The following is a 20458-nucleotide window of genomic DNA, read 5'->3' as shown; positions in this document are numbered from 1 at the left end:
AACCTTTGGAAGTAAACAGGTGATGCTGTTGGCTGCAGTTCAGAGGAGTCTCACATTGACAGAGGTTTCGCAGGATGTACCTTCTGAGTATGATGATCACAGGAGGACTGCAAGTACCAGAAGTTTGTCACTAACTGCTGCAATGCCAAGATTACTCTGTGTGTTCCCTGACCAAATCCAATAGAAATTTTGCTTTCTCCTGTTCTGATATAAATCAGAGCTTTGCTAGATGACAATTTACGATGAACATTTACATACACACCACAGTATATATTAAAATAGCATTCCTAGATGCATCTACTATTACACTGAACAGTCAGGTAGTAAATCCTGATTTAAAAATATAAAATCAGAAAATTAACTCTGTAACAGTTCTTTCCTATAGAAACTGGATTTTTATTTTAAATATCCAGAAGCCCTGAAATGAAGAGGAGTCCAAAACAAAACCTGGCCATTTCCCACCTACTCAAATACATTCTGGGAAGAGGCACGTGCCTCCATCTCAATTAAATACAACATGAGGGCATGGCATGGCAGCCAGGGTTGCAGGGAAAAGTTGCACTTCCACAAATAAATTACGCAGCTGTGTTTCAATACTTCAGAATAACCCTGACAACCTATACCTAATTTCTGTACACTCAGAGGGAGTGTGGTGAGAAGGCAGCAGATAACAAGGGATTTGGGAAGGGTCTGGTCTCCTGGATGAGCCCTGTGGCCTCAGTTATTCCTTCTTTCATGTGGGAGTAATGGGACTGGCTGCTTTAGCAAATTGCTTTGAGATCTGCCCATGGAAAGTGATTTGTAGAAAGCCTGCATCACTATTAATTCCACCTCCAGGAAATAATGGCACTACTCAAGAGTATGGGAAGCTCAGTATGCAGATAGTTTTTTGCTGGACATGGGCCTTGATTCATTTCCCCCCCTGTTTACTCTATGTATTTACTTTTCGCACTTCATTGAGGATAGATAATGAAAACAGTATAGTCTGCTTCCACTTTTGTTTCTGGAACAGATCAAAGACTTTAATGGACTCGGACTCAGCAGAACTCTAAATGCTCCTTTCTGTACAGATACAGCCAATTAAATGGCCCTGTTGGCTTCCAGAAGGATTACTTGAGATCTCATTATTTGCACTGCTCTGAATTCAGTCCATAGAAGAGAGCAGACACAATCTGCCAAAAAAAAAAAAAAGAAAAAAAAAAAAGAAGTGGAAAATAGCAAAGGATTTCTTTTTGCATCTCCTGTATTCAATGCAATCAGCCTTAGCAAAGTGCACTGCACTCCTCCTTGTTAAAGCAGTCTGTCCTTTTTTTTTAATCCCTGTCTTGGAATTGTTACAGAGGGATAAAGTTCTGCATGGCTCCCTCACTCACACAGTTGTAGTAAGTCAGAGCAGGTTGGCTCCCTGCCCAAAAAAACACAAACTCCCCTGAAGTCTCCAGCTTTTCCATGGCAACACCACAGTCATCAACACAGCAAACAATTCCTTCAACCCCTTCTACCTCTCCCCTTTTAGCCCAAGGAAGGATAGCATTGCACCCAGCCCATGGACCTGTGCTAATTATTGGGCATGAAAGGAGATAGTGACGGAGCTCGTGGTAACAGCCTCTAGGTGAGATCAAAGGCAAGGCAAGGCACTGAAACACTCAACGCTTCTCAGTGTACTTTTGCTTAAACAGAAGATTGTTGCTGCATGTACAAGACGTGAAATGCCGAAAAGTGTAAGCGCATTGAGACTGAACAGGGGTGTGCAAACTGCACTGACAAAGCAGGAGTCCAATGCTGAGTAGCGTCCCTTAGCCCAAGAGAACCACATGTCACCCCAAGGTGTCTAATGGCCTGGTCCTTGCCATGGTTATTGATGTGCCCTTCTGCTGAGCCGGTGCCTGGCTTTCAGGGGGTAATAGCAGACTGATGTTTCTGCAGATAGGATTGTTTGTTCCCCAGCTCTGTGCTGTGAATAGCACTGCTCATGATCTGGGGGGGTGGGGTGGGGTGTGTGCAGTTACAGTGCTGGGTCCTGATCTACTGCTGCTTTGCACTGGTGTCCTTCACATCTGTCCAAAATAAAGGCCAACACCAGGACTGAACACCAACACATTCATCTGGTAGCATTTTACTCTTACCTTAGTATAGGTATATAAGACCTCACAAGCTGCAGAGAAATAAAAAAATGAGGCCCAGAAGGCCCCCAGATAATCTTATTTAAACGAAGAGCTAGTGGTTTTCAAGCTGTGGTCTGCAGACCCATGAGAGTCTAACAATGACCTCTGAAGGGTCTGTGAAAGCTAAGCAAGAAAAGCAAATCAATTGCCACAAGGCTTAAATTAGTTGTAAATGAACCTTCATACCCATTGGAGAACGTTTAGAGGATCTGCGATTTGTAAAGGATTGACAGGTATGTCCACAGGCTTTATATACCCCTGTAGACATGGCAGGAACCTGCTCTTTGCAGGGAAAACTACCCTGTTTTCGGATAATTTGAGAGCATATGTGACAGCATGGATAAGAGTCTGGCAGTTTTCTGCCATTCAGCCTCACCAGTATAAATTCAAGACTGGATATAGTCTTCCTAACATAAGCAATATTACAATTTCTTTGGACTATGATTTTTTCGCCTGTTTAGTTTTAAGGCCCTCATTAAAGTAAAAAAGCTTTGTAGGATGGAAATGCCATAGGCTGACTAGCTCCTTGTGGACAAAGTAGAATTCTGAAGGTAAATTGGCCCCCAAACAGCCATTTCCAATTCAAATCCTGATGCAAAAGAATGTCCTTCAGGGTTTATAAAATTATTTAGCTATTTTTATAACATTTGAAAAAATGATTTCTCTGGAAAAAGTTCAAAATGGAAATAATACACTAAGTATTCAGACCTGAATGGAGACTTAGGTAGCACTGTGCTTTCAGCGTGCCTGGCCTCTAAGTAAGCCTGCCTGAAGGTATGAACCTCTGCTGCTGGAGCAAGGACCTGAGAGTGTCAGTCTCCTTGGCAAAATCCCACCACCACTGGTCTCTCTTCACCACACACTCCCTGGTATAGAGGGGTCTGCAGTTTGCCTGGGTCCTGCCTTGCCAGCCTGTGGGAGAATTTATCCATCCTTTGGGGTGAATGGTGCAAACAAGAACTGTGGGAAGGATCTTGGTGCATTAAAAGCACTTCAGTTACAAGGGTTTCAGTCCAGCTTAATGCAGAACTGCTCTAAACTGTGCCCTCCGCCAGATTAACTTGTTGAAACCTACATTACAGACATTTTAGTGTGGATAGTAAATAGCTTAAGCAAGAGGGTGAGCTTTCTACGCAATAGACATACATACAGCTCAGGTAGGATTTGCAGCAGCTAACACAAAGCTCGATACCCTAACTAACATTGAGTTTAACTCTCATTGATATCAACACTACTTCGCATGGTGCCCACAATGTGATGAGGTCTTACTGATTATATGTTTGGTGCCAGTTTAAGATTGCTTCACCCTGTCCGCTGGGTTACATCTGCATATATTTGATGCCATTTTAAGATTGCTTCACCCCGGCTGCTGGGTTACATCTGCACAGTACAGGTGCCAAAATATAACCCGCTGGTCAGTGTGTGTTATGCATTCGTTTCTGTGGCTCATCCACAGAGGAAATGAGTCTCTCAGCTACTACCCTAAAAAAGCTGGTTCTTCAGCCCACACTATGATAGCTCGTAAATTTAATTCTAGAGGTCCCTGACCTCTAGAATTTGGTGGTGGTGAAAACACTGGTTAGCATGCAAGTCTCTGTGTGTTAACATGAACAAGAACATAAAAAAAGAGGTTACCCTATGATTATGTTCTGATGACCTGAACAAAGCTAGTCAATCCAAGCTGAGTTCTGTTATGAAAATTATTTTTAATTTGATTCTTCCTTATCTTAAGAACATAACATTTCACTTTAGGCTTGGGCCCAGCCCTTTTTTCTTCAGTGGCAACATGATCACTGTCCTCTCTGTCAACAGGGTCACTAGCACAACTCCAGTGGCTTGTATCAAGACATGACTTGGGACTCCAGGGACTGTGTGATGCACTGCCACAACGGTCTCAAAACCTACAGACTGAGAAAAGCAATCTGAAGCTTTGTGATAGACTTCCTCAGCTGCTGGCGAGTTCCCTCCAATAGGCTGGAGATGTGACATTCCCCCTATCACTACCTCAAGCGCCACTGGTGATGGCTGTGGATTTACATCAAGATGTGAGCCCCAGGGGGATGCCTCAGCCAGAGGATATCAGATTGGATTTGAGCAAGACCACAAGAGCAGCAATCAAATGGCTTATTAACCAGAGATGAAATTTCAGCCTTGTTGCTACTGGTACAGATACTCTTCTTTCTCTCACTGGTGTTAATCAGAAGGAAATAATGAGACTGAGTAAAAAACTGAAGGGTCCTGCCCTAGCCAAGGGTCTACATGTTCACTTTCTGCTTTGTACCCAGCCACTTGAGTGCCTTTCCGCATGCAAAGCCATCCTGTGTCAGTAGATCGGACCTTTTCACTCTGCAACACCAGGCACTCATTCTTTTACAGACTGATGGGGCAAGAGCTCTTACCCATCTTCCTAGTGTTCCTGTGCAAGCCAAGGAATCACTCACCCCACACTGGGAAAGCAAATGTGAAGTCTTTTGTACCATTGTCCTACTTTACAGCGCAGCCCTGGCCGCTTCACATCAAAGGTCTCTTGCCATTAGCCACAGCAGCCCAAGGTACCACTTGCTCTGGTTTGTATGTCTGCACCCTCCACCCACCCCCATCAGCGTGCTATTTACTGCTGGCCCACGGCCTTTATGCACACCACTGGGCAGCATCACCAGTGCAAACCCCAACTGTTAACTTAAGAACCAAACGTTCCTGCTCAGTTCTGTGTTCTCTTTTTCAGGACAGTTTTCATGAACCAGCAGATCTTCTTCTGCCTGCTGTGAGTGGGGAAGGCACTGACTCCGTCTCCTTCTAAGCAGCCCACCCTGGCTACTGCAGAAAGACATGGCATCACCACATCCCTGATGTGGCTAAAAGGCAGAAAGCTTTACATATTGGTTCATGTAGGGCCAGTCTTTATTTCTGATGCTGTGCCCCAGGAGCGCAGTCCCTTGTTTGAAAGAGCCTGAGGGTCTTCATGGGCCCTCACAAGCACCTCTAGGTGCTGACCTGCCCTGCTTGGTTTGGGGATCCCTTGTATAAAGTGTGCACTTTCTTAGCATTTACTCACTTGAGTTTCTGCTGGAGCATAACCGGACAGTCCTTTGCCGCGGTAACTGCTATGTAAGAGGAATTGCTGGAAGTGTTTCTGTGATGCAAGAGCAAACAAATAAACAAAAGGGGGGGCCAGCAAGGAGGAGGGTTGATTAACTGGAGCATCTTAACCATGGGCTACTGAGGAGTGCCACAAGTAAAACTAACTGGAAATCAACACTGACAGTAGCTGTAGCTCATTTCCATCAGGCACACCAAATGAAATCCAAGGGTGCAGAAACTACAGAACCCATTCAGAAAAATGATGTTATTTATAATGTTCCTAAGCGAAACATCATAGGCATTACTGACATCTATGGCCTGGCATTTGAATTTTCCTGGAAAAACCCTAGAAGACATAGGAAACCTTTGAACAACCCAGTTCTGGGCTATAGCGTCTCGCTGTCTCCCACACCAAGCAGGCTGTGCAAGCAGGTCCTCACCCACAAAGTCAGTGGGGTAGGGGAAGGATAAGAAGCTCTGCTGTTTGCAATGCTCAGGGCCCTGCTTGTACAGCTCTTTTAACCTTTGCTCAACAGTATGTCTCATTTCTGCCTCTCTGTCTCATGCTTTTACCAGGGGCCCAATCTCCTTCCTGTTATTCCTTGATAACAAGGTAATAAATGCAGTAAAGATACTGATAAGTTAGATTAGATAAGAGAGGGTTATGAGAGACTCTGACCGGCACAGTTGATCGTGGAGACCTTAAATATGTCTTGCTATAGGCTCCTGTTTTTTGCTTCCAAGTCCATTGCTTCTCTAATTTTGTACCTTTACAGGCTATTTCAGAAGCTACGTCCTGACAGCAAGGACCAAGCATCCATGAGAAACAGTGAGCCTGAGAGATGGAGTTTGAGCATTAACACTGCATTTCCTGGCTGGGACCTGCCTGTGTGTGGTATGCCCAGAGTCCTTTACAGGTAAATCCCTTTTTAATAACGTATTGCTTTCATATATTTTTTAATATATTTTCAGTAATATATTTAAAGAATGAAAAGCAAAAACAGAGGGAAAGCAAAAATGTGACACATCAGAAGAAGGCAATGATAATTCAGCCCTCTCTGAAGGAGCAATACTTAAATCATTGGCAAGAAGAGACTGGACAGTCTCTTACTAGCACAATTTGGGATTTTTCCTAGACCACACATACTAGCAAGTAAGGAAACAGGCCTTTTACATTTGTTCTCTATTATTTCTAACTTCTAAAGAAACAACGAGGCCTGTCTTTATACAAGGCATTTAAAAATAGTGTTTTCACTGTACAGCAAACCAAAATGTCATGTTAGCACTGCAAGCATCATTTCAGAAAGTAAATAGGCAACTACTTCTTAAGTAAATACAAAGAATACTTTGACCTCTGTCACTGATGGATGACTCATTGACTGATGCACTGGTGTCACATGTTGAGGGTATTTTGTGAGCAATGGCTCTGGTCTATATTCTTGACTCAAGCAAAATCTCCTAGGGATAAATTTTCCAAAGCACTCCAGAGATTTTAGGCTGAGATCCAAAAATACAATTAGATGTCCAGTTCCCATTGGTTTCAGTTCAATACAGAGAAGATTAGATACCTAGATGCTATAAGTAAAAAAAGATTTGGACTCGTAGCTGTTCCCAGATTGATCACAGGGATGCAGGAGAGGAATCCAAGAGACCAAGGGTCCAACTCACCACCAAACACAGTCATAGAAATACTTCTGACTTCCCTTTCTAAGATTTAATTGCTCTTCACTTAATTCCAATTGCTTTAAATAATCTGCACATGAGCACACAACACAACTACATTACAGAACGTTACAGCGGCAGGTAGGCAGCAGCACTGCCAAAATGTATTTAGAGCCCAGAGCCACTCAGACTCTGGAGCAGGAGTCAAATGTAGAAGATGACCGGGAGAGCCTCCACATTTTCTGCCTTGCCCACATCACCCTGTCCTATTTAACCATCATTAAAAATACAAGACAGTGGGTGTACTGCTATTCCTAAAACTTTGGTACACTCCTAAGGCCAATAAGGATGCCTTCTCCAATATGGGGTCCCACTTTAGGGCAGCAGCACTCAAACTGAAAAGCATTTAATCATCTGTTTAACTTCACACATATTCTTTAAGTATTTTTCTGAACTGGAGCCTGACCATTCACAACTTCATGCCCAGTTTGTGAGTACCCATGGCCTGTGGTGAGAAGCTGGAGAACCTACAAGTGCTTTGTCAACTCAGAGAAGTTTTTGCTCGTTTCTTGTGACAATGACACAGGAACTTTGAGCTTGTCCTTTATAAAGCTAGTGAGAGGAGGACAGAATACAGTTGTGGTCATTAGATTTCCAGCTGAAGCAAAGAGAGAAAGACAGCTAGAGAGGCAGTACAAGGGAAGACGAGGAGAACATGTGGAAACCAGGTGTTCGGCATCTCTGTTAGCCTGGCCCTCTGGCCCTTCCAAGCTAGAAAAACATTACAAAGCAGCATCAGGAGCACGAAAGGAGGGAAAGGAGGGCAATAGCCCAGGTGAAAGAGGGGTGAATATGGAGGAGGAGGAAAGGCTAATAGCTTTGGGAGGTGGAGGAGGGGGGCAGCAGAGAAGGACTTTACCAAGGGAAGGGGATGAGTGTGACTTTTGTGACCAAAAGAGGCAACATAAGGCTGTGGTGAAGAGTCCTTCTGACCTGTGTCAAAGAGCCTGTGCTTTGATGGCAGACTGGGATGCCCAAGCGCAGACAGTATGTCCTGGGAGAGGGCTCTGAGAACCACAAAATGGAACGTTTCAGTAAATAGTGCATTCAGCACACTGGTCATCCAAATGCAGTTACCCTTCACAGGCTTGACAGAATGAACACACACTCAGTACACTAGGAAGGGAGTTATCGACCTCACTAGCCATCCTGGCCCTATCGGGGCCCCTGAGATGTATTGTGTGTGGTATGGATGTCAAAGGCCTTACATATGGTTAGTATATATAGACAGTTTCAGAAGCCTGTACTGTTTACTCAAGGGACTGGATTAACTTCTGCAGAGCTATTCTGGTCCACCTGTAAATACATCGACTAAAGGGCCTTATGAAAAATAGTTACTGTGTATTGGCAAGTGGCACTTTTTAAAAACTGACTATCTTGTGTTATGAATGCTAGGGCTTTGTTTTGTTTTTTAAGTAGCAAAAATGACAGGATCATGTTATACAACTACCGGATAGCAATTTATTTATTTTTTTTTCCAGTTCAAACCTGTTTTGTTCCCTCAGTTCCCTAGGGCTAAAAAAGTGTATGTTAAACTTGCAGTATAAACTGCTTCTGGGAATTACTCCGGTCCTGATGCCTTTGCTTAGATCGATAGCGAGGTCTGCATGGCAGCTGACCAAGGTGAAGAAGGTAGAGCACTGTGGTGCTCCCTACTCACACAGGAGCCTCACAGACTTCAGCCCAGGCGAGCCTACAGCTTCCTTAGCTGCCAAGTGTAACACTGGTGGCATCCTAAGAGCTCAGCACGGTGGATGGTCATGCATACTCTGAGCATGGCTTTCACACTGCACCTGGGACTGTGCTCTCAGGTACACCATTGGCACAGACAGCAGATTGTGCATTCAGGTTGTCTCAGGGCACCCCTCGAAAGACAGTCGAGACTTACTCAGAGGGGTGGCTCAAAGTAACTTAGCCTGGAATCAGCCTTTATCTCTGTTCTGTGAACTCATGACTTTGATGGAAAGCAAGTGGATTTTGTGGTAAAAGGAAAAAAAAGCAGGGAGGCAGGGGGATGGGGCCAGAATGTGTTTGCAGCTGCTGGCCATCAAATTTCAATTCAATCAACATGACTGAGTTCCAGCTCCTGAGAAAGAGAGCTTTTGACGACATATTGACATAGCCTGAACTACAGTGGTCCAAGTGGCAGTGCTATAATTATAAGGATTATATTTAATACTGCACTTGGAAATGAAGGTCTGAAACACTGTGACTCTCTCCCTCCCTAAAAGCTGGCCAAAATATGTCCTAGGAACCATTATGGTAATATACAAAGTTAGTAGGAAAAAAGAAACATCGGAACTCAAATCATTATGAAAGGGGATCATGTGGCTGGCAGCTCAGGTCTGCTGGGAGTTGAGCAGTAAGGAGGAAAAATGAGTGTGAAAGGAAGGGCAATTAGATTTGCAGGGAAAATGGAAAGTAGTTTTTAAAAGTACAGAATTAACTGGTTTAAGAAAATAAGTCAATTGATAATTAATACGCTACTTAACTTTTGAATTCAGTCTCTTTTTGTAGCATGTCATGGACTTCAGCCAGGCTGAGGCCAGTTTGTTGAACAAAGACCAAACCCTGCAAATACTTCTAGACTTGCTTAATTCTACACATCTTGATTTCAGTGCGATTACCCATGTGTGCACAATTAAGCATATGCATAACTGTTTCCGGGAACTGGGCCATAGAGGTAAGCAGCCCCATGTTGAAGACCAAGCCTATCTAGCCTGGAAGGATGTTGAACCAAAAGCTTTTAGAGAAGCAGAGAGAATGCATTTCTTTGGAAGACAAATATTGACTACAAACTAGCATAACGACAGAAATAAAGAGCTTCATCCCACATTAAGCTGATGTTCCACAGTGCCACGTCCATAGTGTTTCCCACAGGCAGTTTCAGGAGGGGCCAATCAGATCAGAATTGAGACTCAAACCCTCAGTTGTTGAGATACCACAGCAGTGCGGAAAAGGGAACAAAGGAAAAAAAGGGGGGAGGGGGAGAGGGGAAGGGGAAGGGAGGGGAGGAGAGGGGAAAGGCGAAGAGGAGAGGAGAAAGGGGAAGGGGAAAGGAATGAGGAAAGGAAAGGGAAAGAGGGAAGGGGAAGGGGAAGGGGAAGGGGAAGGGGAAGGGGAAAGAATTGGAGTGTCTGGAGATGGTTTCTAAAGCAACAGAACCCTAAATAAATACTCTGATTTTCCAAAGTGAAAAACATAAACTGAACAGCCCATGAAGCATTTTCGCCAACTGTCACTAGGGTGGCATTTCTGAAATCTGGTGGAATGACTCATCCCAAAACAACAACTGTTGCCAACAAGGTCTTTCCTCCAGGTCTTGTTATTTGAATGAGAGTGCTGTAAAACCAAAATACACAGAAAAATTAGGGGCAACTCCTTGTCTTGGGGTTCAACTCTGAAGCTTCCCATGAAGCCATCCACCCTCTAAGGTGCCTCCCCAACCCATCAAACTGGAATCTGGGTGATCCTCTGGGCCAAGGAACAGATTGGCCCTGCTGGAGTGAGCCCTTTCTTCATCAAAACAAATTCTCCTTCTGCACGTAGTTACCACCTCTCACACCATGCATATGTGCAGGATGCATCCTCCTGAGCCATTCTGCCCTCCACATTAGGATTTCACATGGCAGCAAACATTACCAGGGGAAGCATGACCTTGCTGACAGGTAGCACAGTTCTCAAATGGTTTGAGACAGACACCCTTAAATTCAGTGGGAGCAGACCTGGCCCAAAGAATACACTTGGGCAGTAATTATAAACAGTCCCATCAGCACCAATAAGCATCCTTCTTTGGCTAGTACAAAACACAACAATTTCAAAAACACTTTCTGAAGCAGTGTTGTTTTGCTGAATAATTTATGTTCCTGAGTCCTCTGAAAATGAGCAGCATACACTTCAGCGCTGCAATAGCTATTCAGTGGAGACAGTGCACATTGTGTTCAGTAAGCTCATTGCTTAAACACTGTTGCCATGACTATAGGAAAGTGATTATACTATTGTTTACAAGAGACTCTCAATCAGTCATTACCACAGTAGCCAGAGTTTTGCCTCAAGTCAAAATTTTTGGGAAGAAAAAAAAATCTCACAGGTATAATTGACTTTGTGATCAAGATAATTCAATTGAAAGACTTTGAAAACTGAATACATCGTACGGTGAGGAATGAAAATAAGTGAGAATCACAAGTGTCTCAGGACTGTTGACTCTCTGGTTTTCTGACTGTTTCACAGGTAAATTTCATGGAGAAGAAAAGCCCTGCTAAGTAACCGTTGTAACTCGTTTTCAAGGAAGAAATAATTTATAGGGCAAGCACCAATGTAAGAGTTTAACTGTGATGAGTAACTCCGTAAAAACAAACCACTTTGTACACAATGTAAGGAAAAAAGACTTAAAAAATCAGACTTCGAAGAAACACTGGGGACTACAAAATATTCAGTGTCCTGGAATGAAATCAATACCTAGAGCACTTAGCTCTGAATACTCTAGTGCTTATGTCCAGTACATGACCTTTTTAATCTCAATAGCACGCTGATGATCAATAGTTTCCAAAACTAAGTAACTCTGAAGCTGTCGGAAAGTCATCCTCACATTTCCTATGGACAGTAACAGGCCACAGAACACAAAGCAAAGAGATGATTAATAGAGTGCTGGACTAGGAGTCAGGAAATCTGGGCTCTGTTCCCAGCTCTGCCACTGACCTGCTGTTTGACCTTGGGCAAGACACTTGACCTTTCTGTGCTTCTGTTCCTCCTTTCATTCTTTGTCTATCTTGTCTCTTGAGGCCCTAAGGTATGCAGGGAAGGGCACGGTTCTCACTGGGTGTTTGTATAACACCTACTCTAGGGAGGTGCCTGCAGATCTCTGTAATAAAAGCCAGGGTACCACTGGGATGACTCTTGCACAATAGCATGTTTTGTTTCACAACAGACTAGCCACGATGAACCTTCTTGGGGTTTCATCTGCTACTCCAGGATCTTACAGGGTCTTTCAGCCAGCTTCAGGCTCAGGCAGCAGTAAGTGGGTTTGCAAGGTCTGCTTCCTCACTGTGTCAGAAGCACTTTCATGCCAGTTTCTAATTGGTACTAATTTCTCTGCACCTGGATTCAGCTGGGTTTGCATGCGCATCAGAATTATAACTTACACAGATAAAAACAGATACAGGAGCCATTTCTGAACAAAAGGAATTTCTTCAGGGAAATGCCAACACCTGTATGTGAACCCACAGGCGTGAGATACTTTCAAAATAAAACCAAATTAATTTATAACTTTTCAGTAAGTGCATTGGAATTTTGTGTAAGTTATTAAACTAAATTAAAAATATTTCTGAGTCTTTCTGCCACCTCGAGCCATAAACATGAACCTTCTTCCATTACTCCCAGATGGGAGGCAACACATGCAGGACAAGGTGGATTCCACCTGCTAGTGCTGGGGTGCAGCTGCAGCCTTGACAGAGAGCAGATGAGTTGCGTATGTGCTTTCAGTTCCAGTCCCACTTTACTCCTAGTTTACTGGACCACCAAGTACATGAAGTGCTTGGATACAGCTGACTTAATTGGGAGGCTAATTTGAGTACAAAATGATGCAGAACCAAGAGCAAGTAAAGCAAGAAAATACGAAGTATACATTTAAGATTATAAATGAAAAGATGGGAAACGCTTTTCTCTCCTAAAAAGAAGGGGCACTGGCACATCTTGCACTTTGTGAATCTCGGCAATGCGATGCCGTAAAAACCCAGCTCTGGGAGTCATGTGATTATGTAAAAGACTCATTTGGGTTTGTATTTTCAGTACTCATACCTGTGGGTCAGTGGCTGAAAAGGTGATTTGAGTGCACCTCAAAAGCTCAAAACACCGAAGTCAACCAAGAAGAATCCATCAACTCATATACATTGCCTGCAGCTTTGCCAAAGCAAACATTCAGATCTCCTGTCTTAGGTTCTATGAATAATGAATTTGGCTTGTAAGCCATAAAAATCACCATCAGATCTCAATGCACTTTATAAAAATGATAAATAGAATTTTTCATAGAGGAAACTGAGGTTTATGGAAGCAAACTAACAGGAGTAATCTGTTGAATAGATCCTAGAGTCAAAAGTAGAAACACTGAGCTTTTAGTTTATAGACTGGTCACCTAAGAACTGTTTCTTGAGAGTTGCAAGTATTTGTGTTAGGTACTGGTGTTAGCACTTCAGTACAATTACAGATTGATCACCTGCATCTAATAATACTTCAGAGGAACTTGATAAGGCATGACAAATTCACAAGTTGGCTCTCAAGTGGCTATAGGAAGTTTTTAATGGGAAATCTGGGGCATAAATAGTTTATACTTTTACCTAAAAAACAAACAAACAAACAAACAAACAAAAAACTCCAAACAACTCAAGGAGAAAGGATCTGTCTCTTAATACTATTAAGTTGAGAAAGTGATCCAAATCTCACTTGGCACCAAGTCCTTCCTTTCTGCAGCCAAGACCACTGCCTTTTTCACTGCTCAGAGCTGTTCCAGACTGTAGCAGCATGACATGAGCAAGATCCTTTTCAGGTTTAGAGCTACTGATTCATATTTCTGGAAAACACGGCCCTATCATGAATCCGATCAGCTTCATCCTACTGTTGCTGGGACTACCATCACTGGGAAGCCATACAGGAGAACACTGATGTTCGGACAACAGAGAGAGGCCAAAAAGCAAAGATCTTTCTCCTCCTCTTCAGAGCATCCAGGTGGCTAAAGCTCTTCTACACACCGTGTAGCTGATTGCATGCCCTCTAAAGTGTTGCACAGTGGTTTCTTTAATCACTTTCCTGAACTCCACAGAAATGATGGCACCAGGTCATTATCATGTAGAGTTGAGCCTTTAGCAGAGACCAGAGTCCCATGTGCTAGGCAGTGAGATGGTGGCACCTGAAGAGTTCAAGCACAGAAGGGAAACAGTGGCACAACAGGGGACGTGCAGAAGGCCACACAGACACTTGCTGGCAAAGCTGACACCTCTATGCCAGTGCTTTGTTAGCTGGAGCAGCTTGCTAGCTTCCAGCTCCTCCTGCATCACACAGGAGGTGCAATATAAATCGGGCAGTGGAGATACTACCCTTCCCAAAGTTCTCATAGGGACCAGGATGGAGCTCTTCTTTTCCAGTAATAATACATGGGTGAAGTTTCAGTTTCATAATGCAACAAAATTGATAAGAAAGGCAGACTGCAATTGGCCTCTGAAGATGGTATATCTTGGTAGAAGGACTGTTGACAGCAGTTAGGCTGAAAAGCATGTTACAGCCCTTCTTAACCTGCTGACTAACCTAGTTGCTGGTGTTTTTTCAGTCACTGCAAAGTAACCAAACCCCACATAACACCTTCTGCAGGCAGTGTTCTTTGTGAGGGGAGAAGTAACAATAGTGAGATGTCAGTTTGGCAAAGCAGCTTCTCTGACTCAGACGCACCTTTCTAAGGTTCAGATTTCCCCACAGAGCGGCTAACATTTTTGTTGGACTCGCACTTCCTGGTGCAGAAGAAACAGAAGCTGTGTATTGCTCTCCTTTGTGGTAGTGCTACACACAAGGGACTCAAATTTGAGTACCACAGGGGATACAAGAGCTCTATCAGAGGACATGCCGTAACAGACCAAGAAGCTCAGAGAGTGTGTCAAGCCCAGGCAGACAAACTGTTCCTCTGCTCGCTACCTACTGAAACTTTGGTGGTGGAAACAGTCTGTAAAACAGTTTCAGAATGGAGAAGACTTTCATTAAATGTATTCAAAGCTTAAAAAGCTTCAAAGAAGGCAGGTGATTTGACTGGAGAGCTAGGACTGAAAAGGCTCCTACACTAACATACACTTAACAAATTCACTTGCTGAACTCTTCATTAAATACAGCTTTTATTCAGCTTCCAGGGGGTCTTCTTGATTTTGGTTCAAGAAATGTTCCCACAGCCGAGGGGAACAAAGGTTTTAAATGGTGTCTATGTCCATCCTAACCAAATGGCTCCCAGCAGGCCAGAGGGCCCGTAACATCAGATCAAAGTTTTCTACCCACAAAGGCAATATGTGACTTACTCATTTTACCTGACTTGGCTACATAAATTCTCTTTATCCGAACACAGCTTCAATCCCATGGAAGCACAAGAAGCAGACGACAGACTCTTACCTCACAAACCAAACATTTCATTGCTTTGGCACCAAAGATTTTTACTTAAAAGATCCCACCCAGCTTATTGAATGGTTTGTGCTTTAATCCACCTGTGCTCACGGCACCATAACGTCACTTCACCCCATAGCTGGTCACCTTATACTGCTTGTTTCAGCATGCTTCTAAAAGTTACATTCATCCAGAACCAGAAAATGCAGCTTTTTCTGCAGGGGACCCTGGCAGCCAACTAGCAAACAAAGCAACAAGCTTGGGAGACAAGAGAAGTGTAAACTTGGGCCAAAGATACCAGAGCACAGTCCTTCCTTTTAAAATACTTGAGGATCTAAGGATCTAGCACAGGGAAAGCCAAACCTCAGCCAGCACAGTGTGGATCATAAAAAAAAAGTTATTAGGAAACAAAGAGCTTCCATGATCATTAAAGGATCTCCACATAAAACAACTACCTAAATTGAGGTTTTACAGGCCAGACTTAGCTCTCAGCACCAGTTAGGCAACCTGTCCTTCCGTTGAGGTCTTCTGGGAACTGGGACAAACCCAATGACTCTTCCACATTTGTACTGCCATTGATGAGAATTTAGGGGAGTAGGAGGAATTAACCCATTCCCCTCTTCCCTGGCTACATTGTCATTATGGGGCTGTTCTCCCTTTTCTTTTTCACCTGCTTGCAGAATACATCTGGGGAGCAGGCCGCTTTCACAGTCACTCTTCTGAGTACAGAAAATATTAATATATTTAATTAATACTTTAAATTAATCCTTATAATAATAAATTCTGCACAACTTCGAGTTGGGTAAAAGTAGAACAAGTCACCTGTGACTGATGAAAAACATCACTTAACACACTCAGAGCCACCAGTGTGATGACCGCAATGAAAAAAACTGGCCAGAGTAATAAAATAATACCCATGAAACAGAGTTCCCGGCTCGCACAGAGCAAAATGAACAGTGCTCAGCTTACGGCAGAAGAGCGAAGGAATGAATTGGCTGCCAGAGTTTTGAAACTGCAGTAGAAGAACTTTGGTATTACCAGTTCAATGCTTAAGCTGCTAAGGAATGCCCTCCAGAGCTAACTGTTTATGTATAACATAAATAATATAAACAGCTAAGTGCTGGAGGGCATATACATACATATAGATATGTATAAAAGAAAGACAGAATATTTTATGTGTTCCACTCTGCACCATGAAAAGTAACACCACCATATAAATAAACAAATGTCAGTTCTTGGGAAATGCAGGGAGGCAGAAAGTACAAAAGCTTTCCTAGCCATGTCCCGAAGAATAAATTTCTCCTTTACATGCACCCACATCCATTGGTCCAGATAAAAAATCTGCTCTCTGCTCTCCAATTAGAAAATGCTGCTGTCATAGATGCTTTCTCAAAAAACAAAGTAACACTGACAAATTAAGCCCAAACCAAACCCCCCTAAAAACTCTCTTCTGATGGTTTTAAACTGTCTACTGGGAAAAGATACTTATCAAATAACAGTATCAACAATGTCAGATAATCACTTCAAGTTCTTTGATACGTTGAAGTGAATGTCGTTTCAAATGTTACCGAGTGTCAAATATTTACTCTTGAGTCCAACTATGTAAATGACCCATCCAAGGCCACTAAACATGGCAGGCACACTTGTAACAAGAGCAGTGGGACCTGCAAAGCAAAGGAAACAACCCAGATATTTTCTTGAGAGGAAGCGCGGGGACAGTCTTGGTTTTGCAGACAAAGAATGTCCTGATAGCCAGAACTCCCCAGAGTTATGACTGCCTTTGCCCTTATCTGTGTGGTGGGTTTTTTTCAGCTGGTGGGCCTACAGCAAGGCAGGTGGAGCTTTACAGACTCCCCATGGAGTCAGAGATGTGTCCAATCTCACAGGCTTAGTGTGAGACTCCCACAAACACTCCTGTGTTGTGCTTCCTTGTGCCAGAGCTGAAGCTCAGAGCTGCGCCTTGTTCCAGGACCCTGCACACCTCAGATCTGCTGTCTGCTGTAAGGAAAACTTCGGTAATTAGAGGAACAGCGCGTATAAGGCTTCCACTGGATTTCCTCTTGGGAAACACCCCACAGAGGATGAATTCTACTTAGAGATGGTTCTCTTCCCCGTCCATTTAAAATGCACAGGTCAACAGGCTTAGTCTGCCTTGTCCTTCCTCTTCAAGTACCCTTGGAATAACTGGTAGAACAAATTCCTCCTCCAGCTATGGCTGTAGCAAAAGCAAGACTCCATTATTTCCTGGCCCATCCCTGCCCTCTGAATTTTCAAGAACATGAGCACAATGCTGTACTACCTGGTATATGACCCTCAGCCACTTCAATTCAAACCACTCAGACACTGTTTCCTTTTCAATATGTGCAACAATGTTCTAAGGAGCTCCTGGTAAGGGGAACATGAGCCTCCATGACAGAGATGTGACTTTGAACCGATGCCTTTCACTGTTCCTTAATTAGGCAGTCCTACCAGAGCAGCAAATGAGGAAATGTCTGTGTCAAGCACAGAGTGGGAGGATCAGCGATGTGCAGTGATACCATTACAACAATACTGCTTCATGAGCCAGCATTTCTTCAGTGTCAAAACATGGTTCAGGGCCCCAAACGTCATGCTCAATGAAGTCACGTACCTTGTCAGCAGGATTACTGAATGCCAGTGTGCAAAAACGAGGGGGACTTTGTCAGACCTCTACCTTCTCAAAGACACATATGTGTGGGGTTATCTAGGAGGTAATGCAACACACAACATGGAGCAAGGGCTGTGCACGGCAGTCTCCAGCAAAGAGCAGGTTAATCATCATTAGTGGTATTTCAGAAACAAGGACAACCACTCTGCATTTAAAAGATGAAAATCTTTCAATATTTTCTTTGGAGTTGTTTCATTTAGCACTTTCAAACAGCTGCCTCCAGCTATTTCATAACAGTAACAACTAGTAAAAAAAACCCCAAAAACAAAACAAAGCAAAAAAACCACACAGGCCTGTTCCCTGATTTCAGAAAGTGGATTTTTCTGGGACGTACATTATTAGACGAAGGCCTTTCTTTTCTTACCCATAAGACAAGGGCAACACATTTCATTAATACACACTGGAAAAATAAGATAATGGCTTTCTTGATTGTGACAAGGAATGTGGGGAGATTTAATCTGAACACTGAGTCAGGTTGAAGCGCCTAAACTCCCCTTGGACACAATGTTATCGCATTAATGCTTACATCATCACCCTCATGAATGATGCTGAGTAACACAGCCTCAAACGTCGATCCACGCATCACGGCGAACTCCCGGGTAAGAAGGGAGAAACAACCACAAAGGTCCCGTTTTAGCATACGTCAGGCACTAAGAAAGATAGGTTTGATGTCTGGAGCAGAGGGAGCGATCTATTTTCAGCCATTCGAATAGCAGCCACGGGCCTATCAGGACGCAGTCACTCCTCTTAATATTTCACATGTGTGCCGAGAATTAAGAGTTGGAGGGCAGCACAGCGCAGCATGTGCCTTCAAAAGCCCGGTACATGGACTGCTCGTAATAAAGTAACAGGAGACAAGGCTTCGCCTCCTTGACATGTTCAGCGCAATTTCCAGTTGAAAAAGGCCAACAAATCATTTACAAAGTGGCAATGCCTGTAAAACTCTTGTAACTCAGCTCCGCGAAACACACTGGGCGGTGATAACAAACCGTTCCTGGTGAAGCTGGTGCTCGGGGCAGCAGGCGCGAGACGCCGGTGCTCGGCTGCGCGCTCCCGCACAGCACCGCTTCTGCGAGCACCGGCCGGTCACTGGGGTACGCGGCCGAGCTGCACACTCGGGCTGGCGTTTCTCGGCACGGCCTGTGCCTGCCTCGTGTGTAAATACTGGCTGAGTTCGAGGCACGAGTGGAAAACCACTGCCTGAAGCCCTGACAAACAGCATAAGATGGGGCAGGGGGGTGGGGAGGGAGCGATCTTAAACATGAGCGATAGTTTAGCGCTACTTCTCAGCCCTGCCTGCCCAGGGATGCGCTGACAGCGTTCGCCACCCGTGCCCTCCTCAGGGATGCCTGCCGCCACTGCCTTGGCGGGGTGACAGCGGAGGCACACGGCACATTGTGAAGACCACAACTTGCTCCTCAAAAAACAACATCCCACCCCAAGCAGTCCCAAACCCCTTCGAGGGAGGACTCAGCTGACCCACTACCGGGCCTGGCAGGCCTTGCCCACTGCTCCTCGCACCCGCGATGCCATCGCGTGGGGCACAAGGCACGGCGAGTGGGGCCTGGAGGCCACGGACACCCCCGCCATGACCCCCGTCGGGGGGGAACGGGCCCCGGTCTCGGCGCCGACCCCACCCTCGCGCCTCGCCACCCGAGGGGGGTGGGTGCCCTGAGGGGAGAGAGGGGTGGGGGGTGTTCGCCTCACTGCCGCGCGTGGCCGTCCCTCCCCGCCGACAGGGGGCGCTGTGACTTACCGCCAGGAGGGCCGAGGCGCGCTGCTCCCCCGCCGGCTGCTCCCCGTTGATGCCGCCGTTGCTGAGGAGGTGCTGGTGGTAGTCCGGGGGCGCGGCGGCAGCGGCGGCGGGGGCGGCCGAGCTGGCGGCGGCGGCCGCCTTTGGGTGCTTGCCGGCCTTGCGGGCGCCCTGCCCCTGCTGCACGAGGTGGAGGAGCTGCAAGGTGCTCTCCCGCTCGCGGTCCGAGCTCTCGGCGCGGCCCCGCTCGTAGCGCCCCTCGCAGCTGAGGTGGTGCTGGCGGCAGACGGCGATGCGGGCCCGCAGCCGCTCGACGATGGCGCTGTGCACCCGGGGCGCCGCCGGGCCCCCCCCCAGCAGCCCGGCCCCCAGCCCCGCGGCTTGGGGGGGAGCCGTGTCGCCCATCGCTGGCTGCCGGTCCTGGCCCTCCGGATGGGTCGGTCCTCACTGCCGCATGGAGGGGGGGGGGGAGGCGGGGGCAGTGGCGGGAGCCCGAGCCCGGGGGCTGGCGGCGGGGCGGAGGGCGGTCAGCCCCGCGCCCCCAGCCCACCCCCACCCGGCCCCCGGGCGGTGACGGCTCCGCGGGGGGCGGGGGGGGTTGACAGATCGGGGGTGGGACGGGGATGGGGGGCGTCCGGCCGCCGCTAGGGTTGTGCCAGCATGGGCCGGGCGGGAGGGGAGGGGGTCGGGGCAGGGCAGCCCCCGCCGAGGGGCTCCGTGGGGCGGAAAGGGCGCCCGGGGAGGGGGGCCGGGGGGGGGGGGGGGGGTCCGCCGGGGGAGGAGGGCGGAAAAAAAAAAAAAAAGGAAAAACAACTAAAGCGAGCCGCTGCCTCCAAAATGAATCCCTGGACGAAGGAGATCTCCCTCGGGAATGAGTGAGACTTGGCAGGTTTATTGATTTTATTTTATTTCGGGGGAGCC

The 20458-nt window shown here is 45.8% G+C and overlaps 1 protein-coding gene across 1 annotated transcript in view; it reads right to left on the bottom strand.

Moving 5' to 3' along the window:
- MAML2 (mastermind like transcriptional coactivator 2) overlaps positions 1-20206 on the bottom strand; it is a 215323-nt gene extending 195117 nt beyond the window's left edge. The window contains exon 1 of the mRNA XM_040584322.1: positions 19541-20206. Within this exon, the coding sequence (XP_040440256.1) occupies positions 19541-19942 (402 nt within the window). The 5' untranslated portion in view covers positions 19943-20206. The remainder of the gene's footprint in view (positions 1-19540) is intronic.
- Positions 20207-20458: the final 252 nt, after the last annotated feature.

The sequence above is a fragment of the Falco naumanni genome, chromosome 2 (genome assembly GCF_017639655.2).
Source record: "Falco naumanni isolate bFalNau1 chromosome 2, bFalNau1.pat, whole genome shotgun sequence".
NCBI classification, from domain to species: Eukaryota; Metazoa; Chordata; class Aves; order Falconiformes; family Falconidae; genus Falco; species Falco naumanni.
This window is presented reverse-complemented; position numbering and strand designations above follow the sequence as displayed.